Source organism: Cololabis saira, chromosome 2 (assembly GCF_033807715.1).
Source record: "Cololabis saira isolate AMF1-May2022 chromosome 2, fColSai1.1, whole genome shotgun sequence".
NCBI classification, from domain to species: domain Eukaryota; kingdom Metazoa; phylum Chordata; class Actinopteri; order Beloniformes; family Belonidae; genus Cololabis; species Cololabis saira.
Genome location: NC_084588.1, coordinates 36,588,709 through 36,605,476, shown reverse-complemented (window position 1 = coordinate 36,605,476; position 16,768 = coordinate 36,588,709). Strand labels below are relative to the sequence as shown.

At 37.6% G+C, this 16,768-nt stretch overlaps 1 protein-coding gene across 1 annotated transcript in view; it reads right to left on the bottom strand.

The window, feature by feature from the left end:
- Positions 1-7,259: 7,259 nt before the first annotated feature.
- The window catches only part of tspan15 (tetraspanin 15), a 28,846-nt gene continuing 19,337 nt past the window's right edge, over positions 7,260-16,768 (bottom strand). The window contains exons 5-8 of the mRNA XM_061744612.1: positions 11,559-11,675; positions 11,080-11,130; positions 10,598-10,714; positions 7,260-8,395 (exon numbers count right to left, since the gene is read on the bottom strand). Coding sequence (XP_061600596.1) covers positions 8,234-8,395; positions 10,598-10,714; positions 11,080-11,130; positions 11,559-11,675 — 447 coding nt within the window. The 3' untranslated portion in view covers positions 7,260-8,233. The remainder of the gene's footprint in view (positions 8,396-10,597; positions 10,715-11,079; positions 11,131-11,558; positions 11,676-16,768) is intronic.

The following is a 16,768-nucleotide window of genomic DNA, read 5'->3' as shown; positions in this document are numbered from 1 at the left end:
TGCTGATCTCCATGGAGCTTCCACCATGTGTCTCCAGCAGACAGTGTTTGGATGGACTCAAACGTGTAATTACCAGCTGTAATACATTAAAATGTTACAGATTTTTTTTTTAACCGACCCAACAATTTAGAGACAAAACTGTATGTTATTTTGCTAAAAGACTGACCTCTGAGTCACTGAAGCACACGTGAGGCTTTTATTACTGTAGTTCCTCTTTCTGCTGCTTTTTTGTGAAGAAAAAAACCCATCACTATCAGGTTCAAACTATGGAGTTCACTTATACTTCATATAAGAAGAAACAGAGAGAAAAAATAAAGAAATAAAAGCAACAGAATGTCTGGCTTTTGACAACTTTGGCTCAGTTACTGTGATGTGAACTGAATATGTTTGCCCGTTGTTTGCCCTGTTGGATTTAGACATAATATCCACCGACAACGGGCAAACATAGTCAGTGTTTTGCTCCGATAATCACAAATATCTATGTTACACGGTCATCTTATCAATATGTGGTTATTTAATTTTGTATATTTTAAATCTGAATAATGAGTAAAACATGATTCATATTCCTGCTGCTTTTCCACACTACTAGATTCGATATAAAGAGGTTGTTGCACATAAAAGGAGCTGTTTTCCTCTTCATAATCCTCTGAAGAACGTTCAAACTATAATTAGTTTCATGTTTTCATCTAAAGTTCCCTCTGGAAACTTCCGAGGTTCAATCAGTCCTGTTTATTTAGTTTTGACGATTGAGTTCCATCCAATAACTACAATAACTGACAACCAAAGCTAGTCGCACCTGTTGCTAAGACACGGATGTTTGGGTGATAGATTCAGATGTGTTGGTGATGAAGAAGAATTTTCAGATTTTTCTGAGGTCACAGTGTCGTCTGCGTCTGCCAACACAAAGCGATTAGGTTAGGTAGTTATGTTTTATGGAAGGGTAAATGTCAGACCAGACACCCGACTATCCAGCAGACTGATAAATGACCAGCACCTTCCCCCACATGTCAGCATGCGTACCTGTGTGAGTAGGAAAACAGATATAGATTCAGTGACAGCTGGTCCATTTAAGCAGATTAAGTAGTGCAAAATTAACAACAAAAAAAAAGTTCTAGACTGAAAAATGACCCTAGAGTCAAATAGCATGTGAGACTTTGTCCGAGGTGCTGCTGAAGCAATCGTTTTTTCTGCACAAAATCAATTGTGCACACCCTTTAACTGACAGGCTTTTAAACTAGTTGTTTTGATTAAATAGAAATTTCAGTGAAAACAGAAGGTTTGAATAATGTCTCTGTTCTCCGCATCTGTTGTTGTGATTAACAGAACTGTTACAACCGTGCGTTCACTGACCTTAAAGGATACGTTTCTAAGTGAAGGGCTCATTTATTTCATAGACTTTATAAAACACCAGTGAGAAGACAGTGTACGTTTTCTGAAGTGACGGTCAGTCTCATGATTTTTGTTTTTGAAAGCTGGTACCAGTTATACTTCTTCTTTTTGAGGTTATCTAATCGTAGCTTACTTGCTGGTGAATTTTCATGTAATCAGCCCTTATGTTCACACTATTTGATGTAACAGAGGCCCTTTGATATTCAATATGCATCCTTCTTAATGTACCTGTTTATGAGCCAGGGACATTACTGTCTATTTCAGTTAACTGTGAGATTGTTTCAAGTGCCGTAGCTTATTTGGAGAAAATGTAATAACCTCCTCACTCAATGTTCAATAAGTTATAATTGTCATGAAAGTGACAATTACCAAAGATAACACTGTCTTTCGAAGCTGATTACCACATTGCTCTGACAAATTACAAAATAAATGAATATCATATTACAAAACAAATCCCCCCATTTATTGACATAGAAAACATAACTTATATTAGTTCATGTTTAAACCTTTCAAACCTATCAAACGCGTTTGTTATCTGCCTTTTTTTTATGGCTTCTTTTGACAGTATTACTATCCTCCTCTGATCAAGGGTGTTCGTAGGCCTTTTATGATTTAAAGTTCATAATGACTGCACAAAATTTCACATGCTGTATACATGTCTGCTTTTAAAGGTGCATGAAATAAAGGATCTACGATCTATACCTACTCAACTCAACTTCATATATATAGACCTTTAAAAACGACCCATAGTTAAACAAAGTGCTGAACACAAACATGGATTCAGCGAAAAACATAAAAATAATTAACAACATATAAAATAAATATGAAACATAAAAGCATAAAACAGATAAAGGCGCAGCTGGTAGTGCAGCCGTCTCATAGCAAGAAGGTCCTGGGTTCAATTCCCGCCGGGGACGCTGTGGGCGCTGAATGCGTGTTAAGTTCCCCCATGACTTCAGCGTTGGCGAAAGGGCCTTTCTGTGTGGAGTTTGCATGTTCTCCCCGTGTTAAACATGCACACAGTCCTGGCCTATACATGGCCCTCTGGCCAGCCGGGGCACCAGGTGGGGGGCCTCTGGCCGGAATAACGTGATCCTTCCACGCGCTACGTCCGGCCAGAGAAACCCCACCCTGTCTGGTGAAAAGAAGCGGCCTGCTCACTCCTCAAGTAAGGAGGAGACCTGAGCTCAGTGCACCTCTGCCTGGGGGTTGGCAGAGGAGGGCAATGCCCAGAACTGACTTAGGTAGAGCACGGGGTGGTAAAAATGGGAAAGAATTGGGGGTAAAAATATTATAAACACAAAAAAAAAAAAAACCCCACAAGAGTTAAAAAGCTAAAGCAAAAAACTATGTTTAAGGGAGGATTTAAAAGCTTGGGTCTGCTGAGCCAACGCTTCCTCTCAGAAACGACTAACAATAATTGATCTGCCGACCTGAGGGAGCGTGAAGGAGTGTACGGCTGAAGCAGGTCAGACAGATAGTTTGGAGCGTACCATGAAGACATTTAAAAACAAAGAAAATAATTATAAAATCAATGCGTAAATTAACTGGGAACCAATAAAGTCCTGCTAACATTGGAGTATTATGCTCCTGTTTTCTTGTACCAATTAAAAGTCGAGCATCTATCTATCTATCTATCTATCTATCTATCTATCTATCTATCTATCTATCTATCTATCTATCTATTAGACCCTCTCATAGATTTTTATTTTCCTGGGAAAGAAAAGTTATCCTATCAGACTGAAACATTTTGTTTTAGACTTTCATTAGTTCCCTTATTTAATGCATCAGACACAAGCTAATAGCACGGAGCCTATTATCTTACATGCACACTTAACAAAACCATGATGAAATGTAATTTTTCACTGTGTTTTGTAAGTTACTGTTCAATTGTGATGTCCTTATTTCCTCAGTCTTCCTAATGTGATATTTGGATGTAATTTATTGGGATTTTCAGCTAGAGAAAGAAAGACAGAGAAAGAAAGAGAAAAAAATGATAAAAGAAAACAAAAAAACACAAAATTAATAGAATTGGGTCAACTTAAACTTGCCATGAAAACTCATCACATATTTAGGTGTTTTTATATGATAGCTCTGTACATCACCTACAGATCAGCATGTGTCCCTAAAGTGAAAAAAATGTAGCTCTGCTCATGAGCTTTTCAATGTTATTCATTTTCATGAAACAAAATGCTGGTGACTTTTTCTGCATCTGCGGGATGGATCAGTGACACACTCAGCACACCTGGTGGGGAGGTGGTCGGTGGCTCCAACACCTTCTGTTTAACAAGTTTACACAAGAAAAACAGTATATACTTTAACGGGAGCCTTTAAAGTCAGCTTTTGGCAGAGAATGATGCAAGCAATAAAAGCCAGTAAACTTCTAATGAGGATTTGTAGCAATGAGCTGGTGATTTGAAATATTGTAAGCTGCCTCCACAAACCAGCTGAGTAAAAGTCAATTTCATTTCCTCCACAGTACAAGCTGAGTAGTCAATCAAACTTTTGATCTTAGTCCAGAGAAGTCACTGAGAGATGGTCCCTGTGATCTCTCAACTTACTTCCAAATGCCAAATGAAAGTTTTATGACTGAGCTGTCTTCAAGGTTGATAGATAAATAGAATACAGGAGTTCAACAAGAGAGGCTACATGGCCTACACTGAAATATAAACATTGTTGAGTCTGGAATGAGGCAGAGGCAATAAAAAACACCCTGAATCAAACACGTTATGAAAAGAAGTGTTTGCTGTGCGTTTTTGTAAATGTGCAATATACGGTCATAGGTTACTATGTTTCTGACCGAACTGACGCTTCACCTTTACCATCAAGGCAGATGCAGTAAGTACAATGTCTGGAGTTGATATCAGGTACTGAGTTGGCATTTGGCAGCTATTTGACTGGATATGAAGTGTAAAAACAAGACCAGCCCTTATAATTATAATTATCATTGTTTTTATTGAGTAATTGGAATAACTTGAAGTCTAATTCTATCTTTTGGGTCTCTTCAAAACTGAATTGAATTAAATTCTCTGCTTTGCTGAGCACTTGGTAACATTGTTCAGAAAGTACTACAATATAGTTTATTATGGTTATCTGGGAGCTGAATGTTTAGCCTTCAGCAGCTCATCGTGTAGTTCTTCTGTGCCTCAAGCGTCTTGGATATTTTCTGGGTGACGTGTCAGTGATACAGGCAGCAGAGAAGTTTTGGTGTGTCTGAATATCCTGGTATTAGAAAAGTGACCCCAGCTGAATTGTACCCAGGGGGTAACAAAGTGTTGACCAAGCCCCATCATGGGACATACTGGGAGTGAGAGCTAACTGTGTGGGACGCCGCTCTTAGATTGTCAGATAACCTGAACTTTACTGTAACTACAGTCTATCCCACTTTAACCTCACATTAGTTTGTTGTTCAGAGTGATGAGTTTATTTGTGGATAGTCGGGAGATTATGGTCCACAACACCAGTTTAGTTGGAGGTCTGTGCTCCTCTGCTGCGAATGTTGCTTTCAAACTTTAATCTTTTAAGCTGCTAGTTGTTTGTGCACCGCAGAAGAAAACAAGACACTTCACAGAAGATTCCTCCTTTTATCCTCCTTAATGGTGGCCAAAGTAAAATATTAATGTGCCTGAAAGTCCTCAGAGCAGCAGGAGTGAGAGAAAGTCGAAGACCACTTTAGATACTGCCGTCCCATCATGCATACTCGTCTCATGTAAGAAGCTTCTTGTAAGAAGGAACATGGACATAAACTTCAGATAATGTCCATGTAGGAGAAACCGACCTGATGTTTGGTAACGCAACATCTGGTAAGGAGTATAACAGCCTCACCCCTAAAGTTGAAATCTATCTAGTTATTCAGTTTGAAAGCTTAATTGTTTTAAATACATAAATAAGTTATGTTCTGCGGTTGATTCATTCATGTGTTTATAACTTTCATAATAGTAAGATAATAACTTTCAGATGTGAGATCAAGTTTTTTTTAATGGAGGAAGTTTTAAGGATAATTTGTAACTACAAAATCAGACTATTTTTTTCTTAAAAAACGATTTAAAATGCACAGTTGACACATAGCCGACCTGTGCTGTCTTTGTTCAAATACAAAATGTGCACACCTAAACATGAAAAATGTAAAAACTCCAAGGAACCAAGCACGAGGCTGACCTTGGAAGTAAACAGTATTATATTAGCTATAATTTAACTGGCCCCACCCCGAAAAAATCTCTATAGGAACATATATTTATTGACATCACGTTGAAGAAATACAACAGAACTCACTGAAAACCTTCTTATAACTTTATTTTCCACCTTCAATAAGAGAGTTTGATGAAAACATATTTCTTTCAATTTATCTTCCCAGTGAAGTCATTAGAAACAGAAGATGCTTCCAGAGACACCACCCACAAGTATGTATACATGTAGAGCACTTATCATAAGTAAAATATACTGTTAATCATGCAGTATATAACAAATATATTATTTCTGCCCATAAAGTATATGGTTAAGACATTTTAAGTAGCCATAATAATGAATTTAGGTCATCACTGTTAGTAATGTCAGCAACAGTGTAACACAAATGTTCAGCTCTTTGTTTTTCTAAATACATGAAATAAAAGAGCAAATAGTTCTTGCTTCTGTTTAACCAGAACAAGAAGTTAACGTAAGTCACGTATTGACACACCGTCACATATCAGAGCCTATGTAGGGTCTCCGAGTCGGCTAGAGCCTATCCCAGCACTGCCTGTTGAAAAGGTAGGGGTGCTGGACAGATCAAACATATAGACAAATAACTACACAATTAAACCAACATATACCGGTACACACACATTTTGAACCGTGTGAGGAAGTAGCATACTGACAGAAAATCCACACAAGCACAGGGTGAACATGTAAACTCCACACAGAACAGCCCCCGCCGGGACTTGAAGCAGGAACCTTTTTGCTGTGAAGCAACAGAGCTATACACCAATCCCCCACGGCACAGTTGCATAAAAGTTAGACATAGTTAACATATTTGTATATCTTTTTGACCAACCTTTGGCAGCTGCACCACGAGGAGAGTGTTACATGGATTCTTATTGGTCCTGATATTTGATTGTGCTTATGAGGAAATCCTTCAATATTTGTAAAGTGATCATGCTTCATTCTGGGTTGAACTGAGAAGTACCGTTATATGAGTTATAAATAGGATCCAAGGTGAGTATTACATAATAACTATGTACAGTAGTGTGAAGCCAGCTAGCATTAACATGTTGGCTCCATATGAGTAAAAACTCTGCACAATTGGGTCCTACATGGCTTTGTCCGCAGGTTCCATCATGGTCCTTCATGTGTTTCACCATATGGACTCTTGAGTGGGATCTACTTGGATTTTAGGCAGGGAACAACTGATCAATTTTCCAATGTGGGACATGCCGTTACTGACATTATATGGGAGCCACACAATTTGCCCCTCCATTAGTCCATGTCCATTAATACACTTGAATCCCTCGTGGGCCCCCATGTGTTTGGCTTCCTATTTGGGGTCAATAATATTGACCCGTACCATTTGCCCATTTCAAGCCTGACGCCTGTCTGTACCAGAGTAGCCCACTTTTAATCCAGATGGCGCAGCCAGCTGGGAAAACCACACAAAGAAAAAGAAAAAAAGGCTCGGAGATCTGAATGAAAACAAAATCGAAAGCAAAGAGGATTTTGGTCTCTAGATGAGGTCTTTGATCTCTGGATACAAATTAAGACAAGTGAACGTTCCCTCTCTTCAAAATTAGAGAAGTATGGACCAAAGAAGTGTTTCTTCAAAAGAAAAAGACACTTGAAGGTGATGAAATGACATCCCTCAATTCAACAACCTGGTCAGCCAATTCAAACACACTACACAAAAATTACACCATAATTTATTTAGCTGATTTCAAACATCGTTTCTATCTGCATTATGTGTAGCAGCACCCCTATTTTCCTTTTTTATTTGATTTTAATTCTTAAATCTTCCAACCTGTAAAAATTATGTCTTTGTTGGGTTCGGCCCCGGGCCACTAGAACATAGTTAACATTTAAGTCAAACATCCGATCCAACATGCCTGAATGTTTATCAATAACCCTGAGAATTCCTCTGTCAGCACCTCTTTATTTACTTTTAATAACAAACAGTGCTTTACTTTCTTATGACACAAAATGTATTTGGAAGAAAGAAAAACAGTAAAACGTTCTGCTGAAAACAAAATGATGTAGGCACATTTTAAACTCAGAGAATGAATCCTTTACCAAGGCCAACGTTGCATTTTGCAGTTCCTCATCTACTCTACAATCGGACAGATTCTCTTCTCTCGTTCTCCAACTCACCAATAACTTTCCTGCCGCTTTCCCAGTATTAGCTTTGCCTTGGGAGAATGACATACCAGACAACAAACTATTGAGATCAGTAAGCACTTCTGGTCTTAAGCAGATATGTATAAAAAAAAATAAAAATGTAAGCACCTTTCCAAAAAGAAAAAAAAAAAAAGGTAGATAAAATATCAATGTTTGTACAGGACCATATCTGATTGAAATAAATAGGGAACTGCCTTTCATTAGTTTACATTTTACGGTATTACGACTACTTAGTGCTTATACAGAACACATAAATGGTTAAACAAGCAGTGGAAAACAAACACAGTGTTCATCCCTGAGACTGAGGCATAATGCACATAAAACCACATATCTGTAGAAATTCTTGTAAGACAACAATAAGTAACTCATTGCAAAAAAGGGTGGGGAAAATTGTGAAAAACAAAGCTTAATATGAAACTGAACAAGTCCTGGCTGAACACTGGGCAAACCAGGCGCTGGCTGGAGTCCATGTTTGGGCTCGTCTTCAGTCGATTTCTGGCATACATTTGAACCACTTGGTCAGACGGCCCTGATGCTTCATGCCTCTCTCCCGTGTACCCAGCAGCCCGTCCGTGTAGTGTCCGCACTGAGCGATGGCGTCTTCAACACGAGTGATGTACAGCCAGCTGACGATCACGCCGAAGAACTACACAGAGACACAGAGATGTGGACACTGAATGGGAGTGACACAAAGATGATCTTCACTGGCGCTTTCTTTCATTCACATTCATCACTTCTGTGATTTCCTTGTAGCTGCTCCAGCGGAAGTTCCAAGCCCTTTGATGTTGAAGGTTGCGTTTGCTGAGATAATGTGATGTACGATTTGAATAATAGTAAAAATACACAAAGACTGTGTTCTCTCAGGTAGAAGAATCAACATAAACTATCCCTGCATGTTTCCTTTTACATAAATAGTTTGACAGAGCACCTGAACATCAGCATATGAATAAATACTAAATTATACACAGGCAATGGTTAATTTATTCATATTTTGCATCTTCTCTACTTCTGTTCATTTAATAATTTAGCAGATTTTTAGATTACGATTTAAAATACAACTCAAGTCGAAGCAATCTTTTCGTTTGTGTATAAGAGAAATCTTTTGAACCACTCGATGAACGAGTAAACAAAAAATATTGCAGTGAGAAACAGTTCAGACTGGATAACTCATTAAAACAACTCAAACAGCTCAGTGACATCCAGTATGCTTGTTGCAGTCGAGTCCAATCAACATTCATATAATCATTAATCATAGCTTTCAGGGCGTTTGATTCTTAACGTATACTATAACCCCAAAAAGGGAAAGGGGGCAGAAATTCAATGAAAAAAAACAAATACTTCCATGTCTCCTTTACTCAAACTGTTTAATGGAACTACTAAAAGATAAGTAGGAAATGCTAAAGATATAAGCTGTGCTGTAACAACATGCACCATATCGAAAAAAGATCAGTTTTTTCAGCAAGTTCACCCAACACAAATGTAGTCTGGTGGAGATGCAAAGAAAAGCTCAGAGAAATGAAGCAGCGTGTAGGCAGGTTTGTGCTGACGCTGATGCAGATGAGCCGACTGATGTGTCTGAGAGGTGAGAGGACGAGCATCTTTTCCCATTCAGTCATGCGAGTTATATCATATGCTGCTGCATATGGATACTGTAAACGTTTCGATCTGAATTGAATATTCATAAGAAATCTGTGAACTGTGAAAATGTTAGCAATTACTGCAGCCTAGACGGTGGTTGCGCTGCAACACCGCTACAGCACCTGTAATCATCACAAACCACAGTGGAAGTGGAAGTGTTTGAAAAGTGTAAAATGAGACTAAAAAAAAAAGTCAACTGCATGGTTTTTATGCTCACTTTAAAAAAAAGAAGAAGGTTGATGCTCCCTCCATCCTAATCATTTCCTCTTCGAGAAAAAAAAAGTTGTCAAAATTTTCTGCATAAAATCTTGGTTGTATCTTGAATGCACCTTTACTTTTTTTGCATACATATGTGATTGGGTTTGTGTTTTTCTCTTTGCCTGAAGTTTTGCCTTCACTTAGCAATGACCATCATTATACTTCATGACAGCTATGTGTAATATAACTTATATAAGTATCTATGTGTGTTTAGTTAGCCATTAGGTTAACTAAACACACATCTATTATATTAAAATATTTTCTTAAATGCAAAACACTGCTATTCATCATCTTGTTACCAAGCTCTACTGGGAAACTTTGGGTACTGGCTTTTATGTTGACATGTTAAATCAACCACAGTGCACAGTGACAACAATGATCCCTGACTGCTGAGGCTCCTCTGTTCCCCAGAATACTTTCAAATCCAAATTGAGGCCAACTGATGGCCCTAATTTGATCCCAAACGGACCAAAAAATATACAAGAGAATGGCTGAAAAAGAAAGGAGCAAGCCTGCCGCTCTGGCCAAGTCGAGACATAAACCTGACTGAAATCATGTTATGGAACCTACAGTATGTAAACATAAACCTTTAATCAACCCGGACAATATTTTAAAGACATAAGAGGCAAAATTCTTGTAAAATGTAAAAATGGTAATATAATAGAGAAAGGTATTACTTAAATTATTGCTGTTAAAGGTGGCGCACAATTCTGAATTCTGGTTTAGATTTAGTTCAATAAATAATGACAGTGCAGTATATCCTGCTTGTTCAGATGAGGTTGTATTCGCCTGATGTTGACTTGGTAAAGACATACTTTCATTTTTAATAAGTCCTGATACTTTCTTTTTTTCAACGTGACTGTAGAAGAGGAACACAATGTTTAGGAGCATTCTAAATATTAGACCGTCTGTAAATAAAACGTGTTTCGTTGGGTATTAACATGTAAAGTACCTGAGGCAGTAGTATCCCCAACAATAGTCCTGCCATAATCTTATAGTTGTCCATCAGCCAGATGAAGAACGCATCAGTGCAGCCTCTGACATGGATGATGTCCAACAGCTCCAGCCGCTGCAAGAGAAACAAAGCTCTTCTACTTCTGCCAAATTTCAAAACTGCATAATATTTAAAGGCTACATGCTTTCCCTTCGTACACATTTAATTTTCTTAAATTCATAACTTTTTTTAAGTTTTTAGTCAGACTTTCCCTTGGTACAGAAAGGATTTGTGGCAATAATGATGTAACTGTGTAACAGAGTAGTCAGTACTGGGAGGCATCAGAGGCAAAACTGCACTTTTAAACTTCTCTGCTCTGAGTGTCAAAGCATAAAAGAATGTCATGTATCTCGTAAGATAATGAAGGAGTATAGCTTGATTATACATGAAACATCTGTCTTTTCATAGTTACAATCCCAACAGTGTCTGTACAGTCTTACCGATTTCTCCAGGACCTTGTATCCACACATAGTATTGGCCACTTCATTAGGCTGAAGGGAAGAGAACCATCAAGATTAAGTGTTAGAAATAAAAAATAAGCAAGAGAGAGAAAAATCCAGTATGAGAAGTCATGATGAGAGCTGACACTTTTCCATACAAGTTCATCTTCATAAATATTAACCTTGAAAAAAAAAGAGCTGCACTCGCTTTTGATGAGACCAACGATTCCTCTTACACAGACAGATGAAAGAGGGGACATGTTTGTGTAACTTTGAATAAAATACTATCGTGATGGCTCTGAGACTGTGGCTTTCTGTTTTAAAATACTGGCATAAAGTATATTTTAACAAAATGAGGAAGAATCTCAGAGAAGGTTGGGATTGTTGTCCAGTCATTACTTATTTTTTGTCAAGATTATTTAGCTTTCAGGTGAAAGAAAGTAGCTGTTGCAGTGGAAATACTTTCTTGTGAAACCTACCTTAGTAGTCACGCAGCACGTGTACGGGACGCCGCAGGCTAGCGGTCCACGTCCAGAGCAGTTGTGGTACATGTTGACTTCCCAGTCTATAAACTCTTGACCTCCACAACACTCAAACTGCCAGAAACAAAAAAAGACAGCAGAAAGTAAAAGGTGAAAACAGGATAAAAACAGATTAAAAGCCAGAAATGGAAGAAGATATAGAAGGCACATAAGGCTGATGTAACCGGAGGTGAAAAAACTCAGTAAACAACTTTATTCTTGCAGTGCTGGCAATGTCCCAGTAGCATTTTAGGAGGAAAAGAGCCATGATTAACAGGAATATGCATGAAATTGGTTGGGCGGATGGTTTTATGTACATTTCTCAGTGCACAGCACAGGTGATGAGGGCCACACATTACACATTATGAAACATATTCAACAACTGCAAACATTTCAGTATATTTCTCTTGACATGGAAAATTATTCACCAGCTCTTCACGTCTAGGAAATGATTTAATTCCCAAAGTTTTTAATCATAACATTGTGTGAATTCCTAGGGTAAACAGAAATTATAGCATTATTGAAAAAACTAAATTACTACCCAACTCTTATTACCTGAAACAACTTTATCCTGTAATTCATTTTCTAATGTATTTTTCTCCTTTAAATTCTGATTAAATAATAAAACAAGCTACAGAAAAGCTCATTGTGCTCTTTTACAGAAATCAAAGACCACTAAAAGACAAATCCATAGTTTTCTTCCAGTAGGGGTCTGGGCCATCTTTGTCCTACGCTCGGGCAGCACTTGAAGGCAGCAGAATGAAGCGGTTCCTTCTAAATCAATACGACTTGCAGCCTCAAACAGCAACACTTCACATGCAACCCAAAGAGGAAAAAAAGTGACACCAACCGATTACTTTTTTATTGCCTTTTCTGTTTAGCTATTACTTGCAAACCCTTGGGAACAAAAACAAAACATCATTACCTCACAGAAAATAAACAAGCTTTTATTAGGCAACTAAAGGAAGATAATCTCTGTTTCCAAGAAGCCAGCTCTTTGTTGGTCTTTTTGTACCATCAGTGACACGAAGGTTGGTATTGTTTTCACCTTGTAAGTTGGTTTATATACGTGTCTCTATTCAGGAACATATTTTGCTAGGATGACATCTACTGTGGCTCTAAGTTTCAAAAAGAGATGGATTTAAGGACTTCAGAGAGTCCATGTGTCTCTTAGGAACACAATAGCATCATAAATGTTAACATTCTGTCACAAGACTTTATAGGTGTATAGTCGAGGTGATTATGAAGGGCCAGTTTTAAAATACAACCATGAAACCATGTAGTGACTGAATACTGAGCAACAAGAGAGTAAGTGCTGAGTACTCCTCAATCAGGAGTTGTGGCGTACAAAGTCTCTAGTTTGCTCCATAAGGCCAGTTTTCCCAAATCTCAAAGTTGTTTTTTTTTTTTGTTTGCCAGTGATAAGTGAATCTCTGAAAAATGTCCAAGTACTTTTTAACCAAAGATTATGACAGAGACAGGTCAGAAGTAATGATGAAGGAGTTAAAAACATTTAATAAAGATGTAATGTGCTCTGTGTGATGCAATAACATCAGTAGATTTGTTTTATCATCAAAAGGTGCTATTGTGATAGCAGCTTATTGTTGTCTTTCCAATGTTAACCAATCCAGTGCTTTGACAGAAGCTACTGCTTATGTTAAACAGCTGTAATTCAAAATCAAAACAACATATATGTGTATATATGTGCAAGTCAGTTTTTAGTCTGGTTATGTTTGACAACGGCAAGTGAAAACAGAGTATGAGAATAATCTTTTGAAAGAACACGAGTGACATAATTCTGAGAGCATTTGATCTTTTCAATAAAAAAATATTTTGTGGAAAATGTATAATCAGGAGGGGGACTGTGAGGCACAATAGGTAGAGTTATGATGGATAAATGAATAAAGATGAGGTGGCTCTTTGTTAGCCAGCAGAAGACATCCAGTATACTCCCCCTAATGTTTGGTGTGAATCCAGAGTTGTTTTTCTAGCTCTGGGTCAAGACCCAGAGAAAGGTGATGGCAGGGTTAAGCAATTATCATATGCTAACCTGGAACAGTTTAGTTCCAGGAGTGAATCTTCGGAGAGACTGACGTCATATCAAGCTCATCTTTATGCATCGTCAAGAGATGCATCAAAGAAATAAAGAAACTTGTTGCAAGGACTTTAAGAGTGATGGCAGGGTGTAATGATGACTTGTTTATTGAAACAAAAGTCAAGGTAAATAAATGCAAAAACATTGTCACTTCTCATTGAAATGTTTTATTGGATCCTAAAATTATGTGTAGCTCTTAGCGTCAAAAATTCATAAAAAAAAAAAATCTCTACTTGCCTTTCATGTTCTTCAGCGATGAAGAAACTACCGTATTAAGGCCATTATTGGGAGAAAAAAAGCTTAGCCAGTTGCCTGTCCTAGATTTCAATAATTTGCTGAAAAAGTGCCTGCTTCTCAAGCCAACTGCCCGACTGATTGATGACCTGCTGTTTGCTTGTAGGTGTGTTGAATCAATGACTAACTGCACGGGGAGATTTCTGCACAGAGCTCTGACCATCCTGTGTTCCCTGCATCCATTACGATACAACGCCATGAAGCCTGACTGCAGGGATACAGGTTGAAAATTAGGTTGGGCTCCTGCTCACCACAAAACTGGAGGAACCACTTTGTAAGGACTCATTTACAACTCTCTTATTTGCGCATTAACATTCGAGGTGCGCCTCTTTTCGACAATCTGTTTCTTCCGTTTCCCACAAACGATGGATTCAATTACGGATCAGTTAGCCCTTTAGAAGTTAATTTGGTGCACTTTTGACAGCAACATTGCTCATTCATTCAAGGGGGGGTGTACTTACAAACTAGCATCCATCTTTCCGTCAATTGCCCCACATTTGAGTGGTGTCCCACAGCAATTACAAGGGAGCAACAACAGGGTTATATTTGAGGGCAAAAAAATTGTTTCAACTCTTCAAATGCAAGATGCTGCTCCATTATCACTTGACTGCACCAGCACCATTGACTTTAATAGTCTGCAGAAGACTAACACATTGTAAAAGGCTTTGGGGCAAGAAAAGACAATAAAGCAAGATAAGAAGGATAAAAATAAGGAGAGTTGTCCAATAAACGTGGGCTGTTTTTTTTTTCTCTGGGGGGAAAAAAAGTTGCATTATGTGTACAGACTCTTTTGTTTTCATTATTAATGTGAAAAGTAAGCAATAAATGCTTTAATTACTAATTCATGTTGCAGCAGACAACCCTGCAACAGTTCTGTCTCCCCATCTCACTTCTATGTTCTGCCATACATTCATCTTTTTATACTTCTTTCCTCTAAAAACGTATTTTAATTACTCCCAATTACTCACATAGTTCCTCACATAACATACTAGTTCAACATCTGACTTCTCAATGTAAATTTTTACAATTAAAACAGATTTAAAAGATTATTTGTAATTAAATATGCAAACATTTGCACCACATGTACATGATTTACAGATTGGATAAATTATAACACAACTACAAATATTACTCACTTAATTCACTGTCTCTGAAGAAGAAAGGCCTGACCAACCAAAGGTCACTGTATTCATAACCCCATCTTGTTTCTGGTGTCCAAAGTGAAAGCGATGCTTTTATGGGGATAATGGATCTATCATTTTTGCAAAAATGTGCTCTTGTCAAGATAAGGATCTATAGCAATACACTCGGGCCAAATTATCACACCTCATGACAGATGGATTGTTCCGGTCCGTATTAAGCCCACCTCCTATCTGATGGATGGACTGCTGTGTAGAACAAACTCATAAATTAGTGATGATGCAAAGGGTCAATATCATAGTGATGAAGTGACTGTTTTTTTTTTCTGAGATGCACGTCCATGTTCAACAAAGTTACTTACTGTACCTCTATGTACAAGTAGAGATGTCATTAATTATTAATAGGACTGTTGGATGATTAAATATGAACTCAAGAAAGTTTTTACATCCATTAAGCTGTAAATTAAGTGAACTGATTTGGGCTAAATTCTTGCATAATTGTTACCATGAAACAAAGGCATTGACTACAGTTTGGCTACTTGTATGTTTAGACTTTCGACTTTTACTGTACGTTCTAATTGTTTGCACAATGTTATCAAGTTTTAAAGGCACCTTAAAAGAAATGTTAAAATGCACTTTTAAGTTATGATTGCACAGCTAAAAGTATGATAAGATACAACTTTTAAACCAAAAATTATTAATGAAGAGCATCTATAATCAGCTGTAGTACTACTGACTTCAATTTATTTGTCCCTACTTATGCAGTACATATCTCAATCATATTTTCTGAGAGCAGAGCAGGCTTCAAGACAGCAAGGGTTAGCAAAGTGTTGCAGCAGCTCTGTTTGAAACTACTCTTAACAGGCAGGAAACATAATATGTATACAGTGGCCATTTTTGTTGAAGTATGCACCTGTCTCTTGACCAAAGAGGTTCACCCGCTTTAGGTGAGCAGTTGTGGACTGTGATACCGACCTAGAGACACCCAAGTGCATTTCTGATCAAATGTGCTAGGTTAAGACCTCTTGTGTTATGCATGATCACTTTTGTGTCAAATAATTGTATAGTTCTGAGAAAATGTCTGAATGCCTTTGCCGTTTGCAGATCTGCAATACTTCCTGCCATACATAATAATAAAACTGTGACTGCAAACTAAATTCAGATTAAAAATTGATTATTTTTGAGCTATAAGGTTATTATGAAGCAGTGTCTGAAGTTCCTACAGTTTGCTGTAATAAAAAGGAAAGGAAAAATGATGGTGTCTTGAAAAATAGTCCCATAAATAGTCAATACTATGGCTACAGATTTATTTATTGATTATGGAATGAATTGCGGGACTGCCTGTCTTCTGCTGTGTTGAACACAGATGGGCATCGCTAGTGAAATTAAATTATAGGGAGGCACCTATAAATATAAAAGGTCAGTTTGAATTAAATGTACACCTTACCCATAAGATGTGTCCTAATGAGAATCAACTTTATTCATCAAACCCTTTAAAATTGGCAACCACTGACCAAAGTGGTAAACAAATTGATCAAAATACATTACACTAAAATGAATGAAAAGTATGATCAGACCCATATGAGCTTTTAGTTCCTCAAGACACAAAGTTTGTATGAAGTAGGCATCTTTCTGCAGGA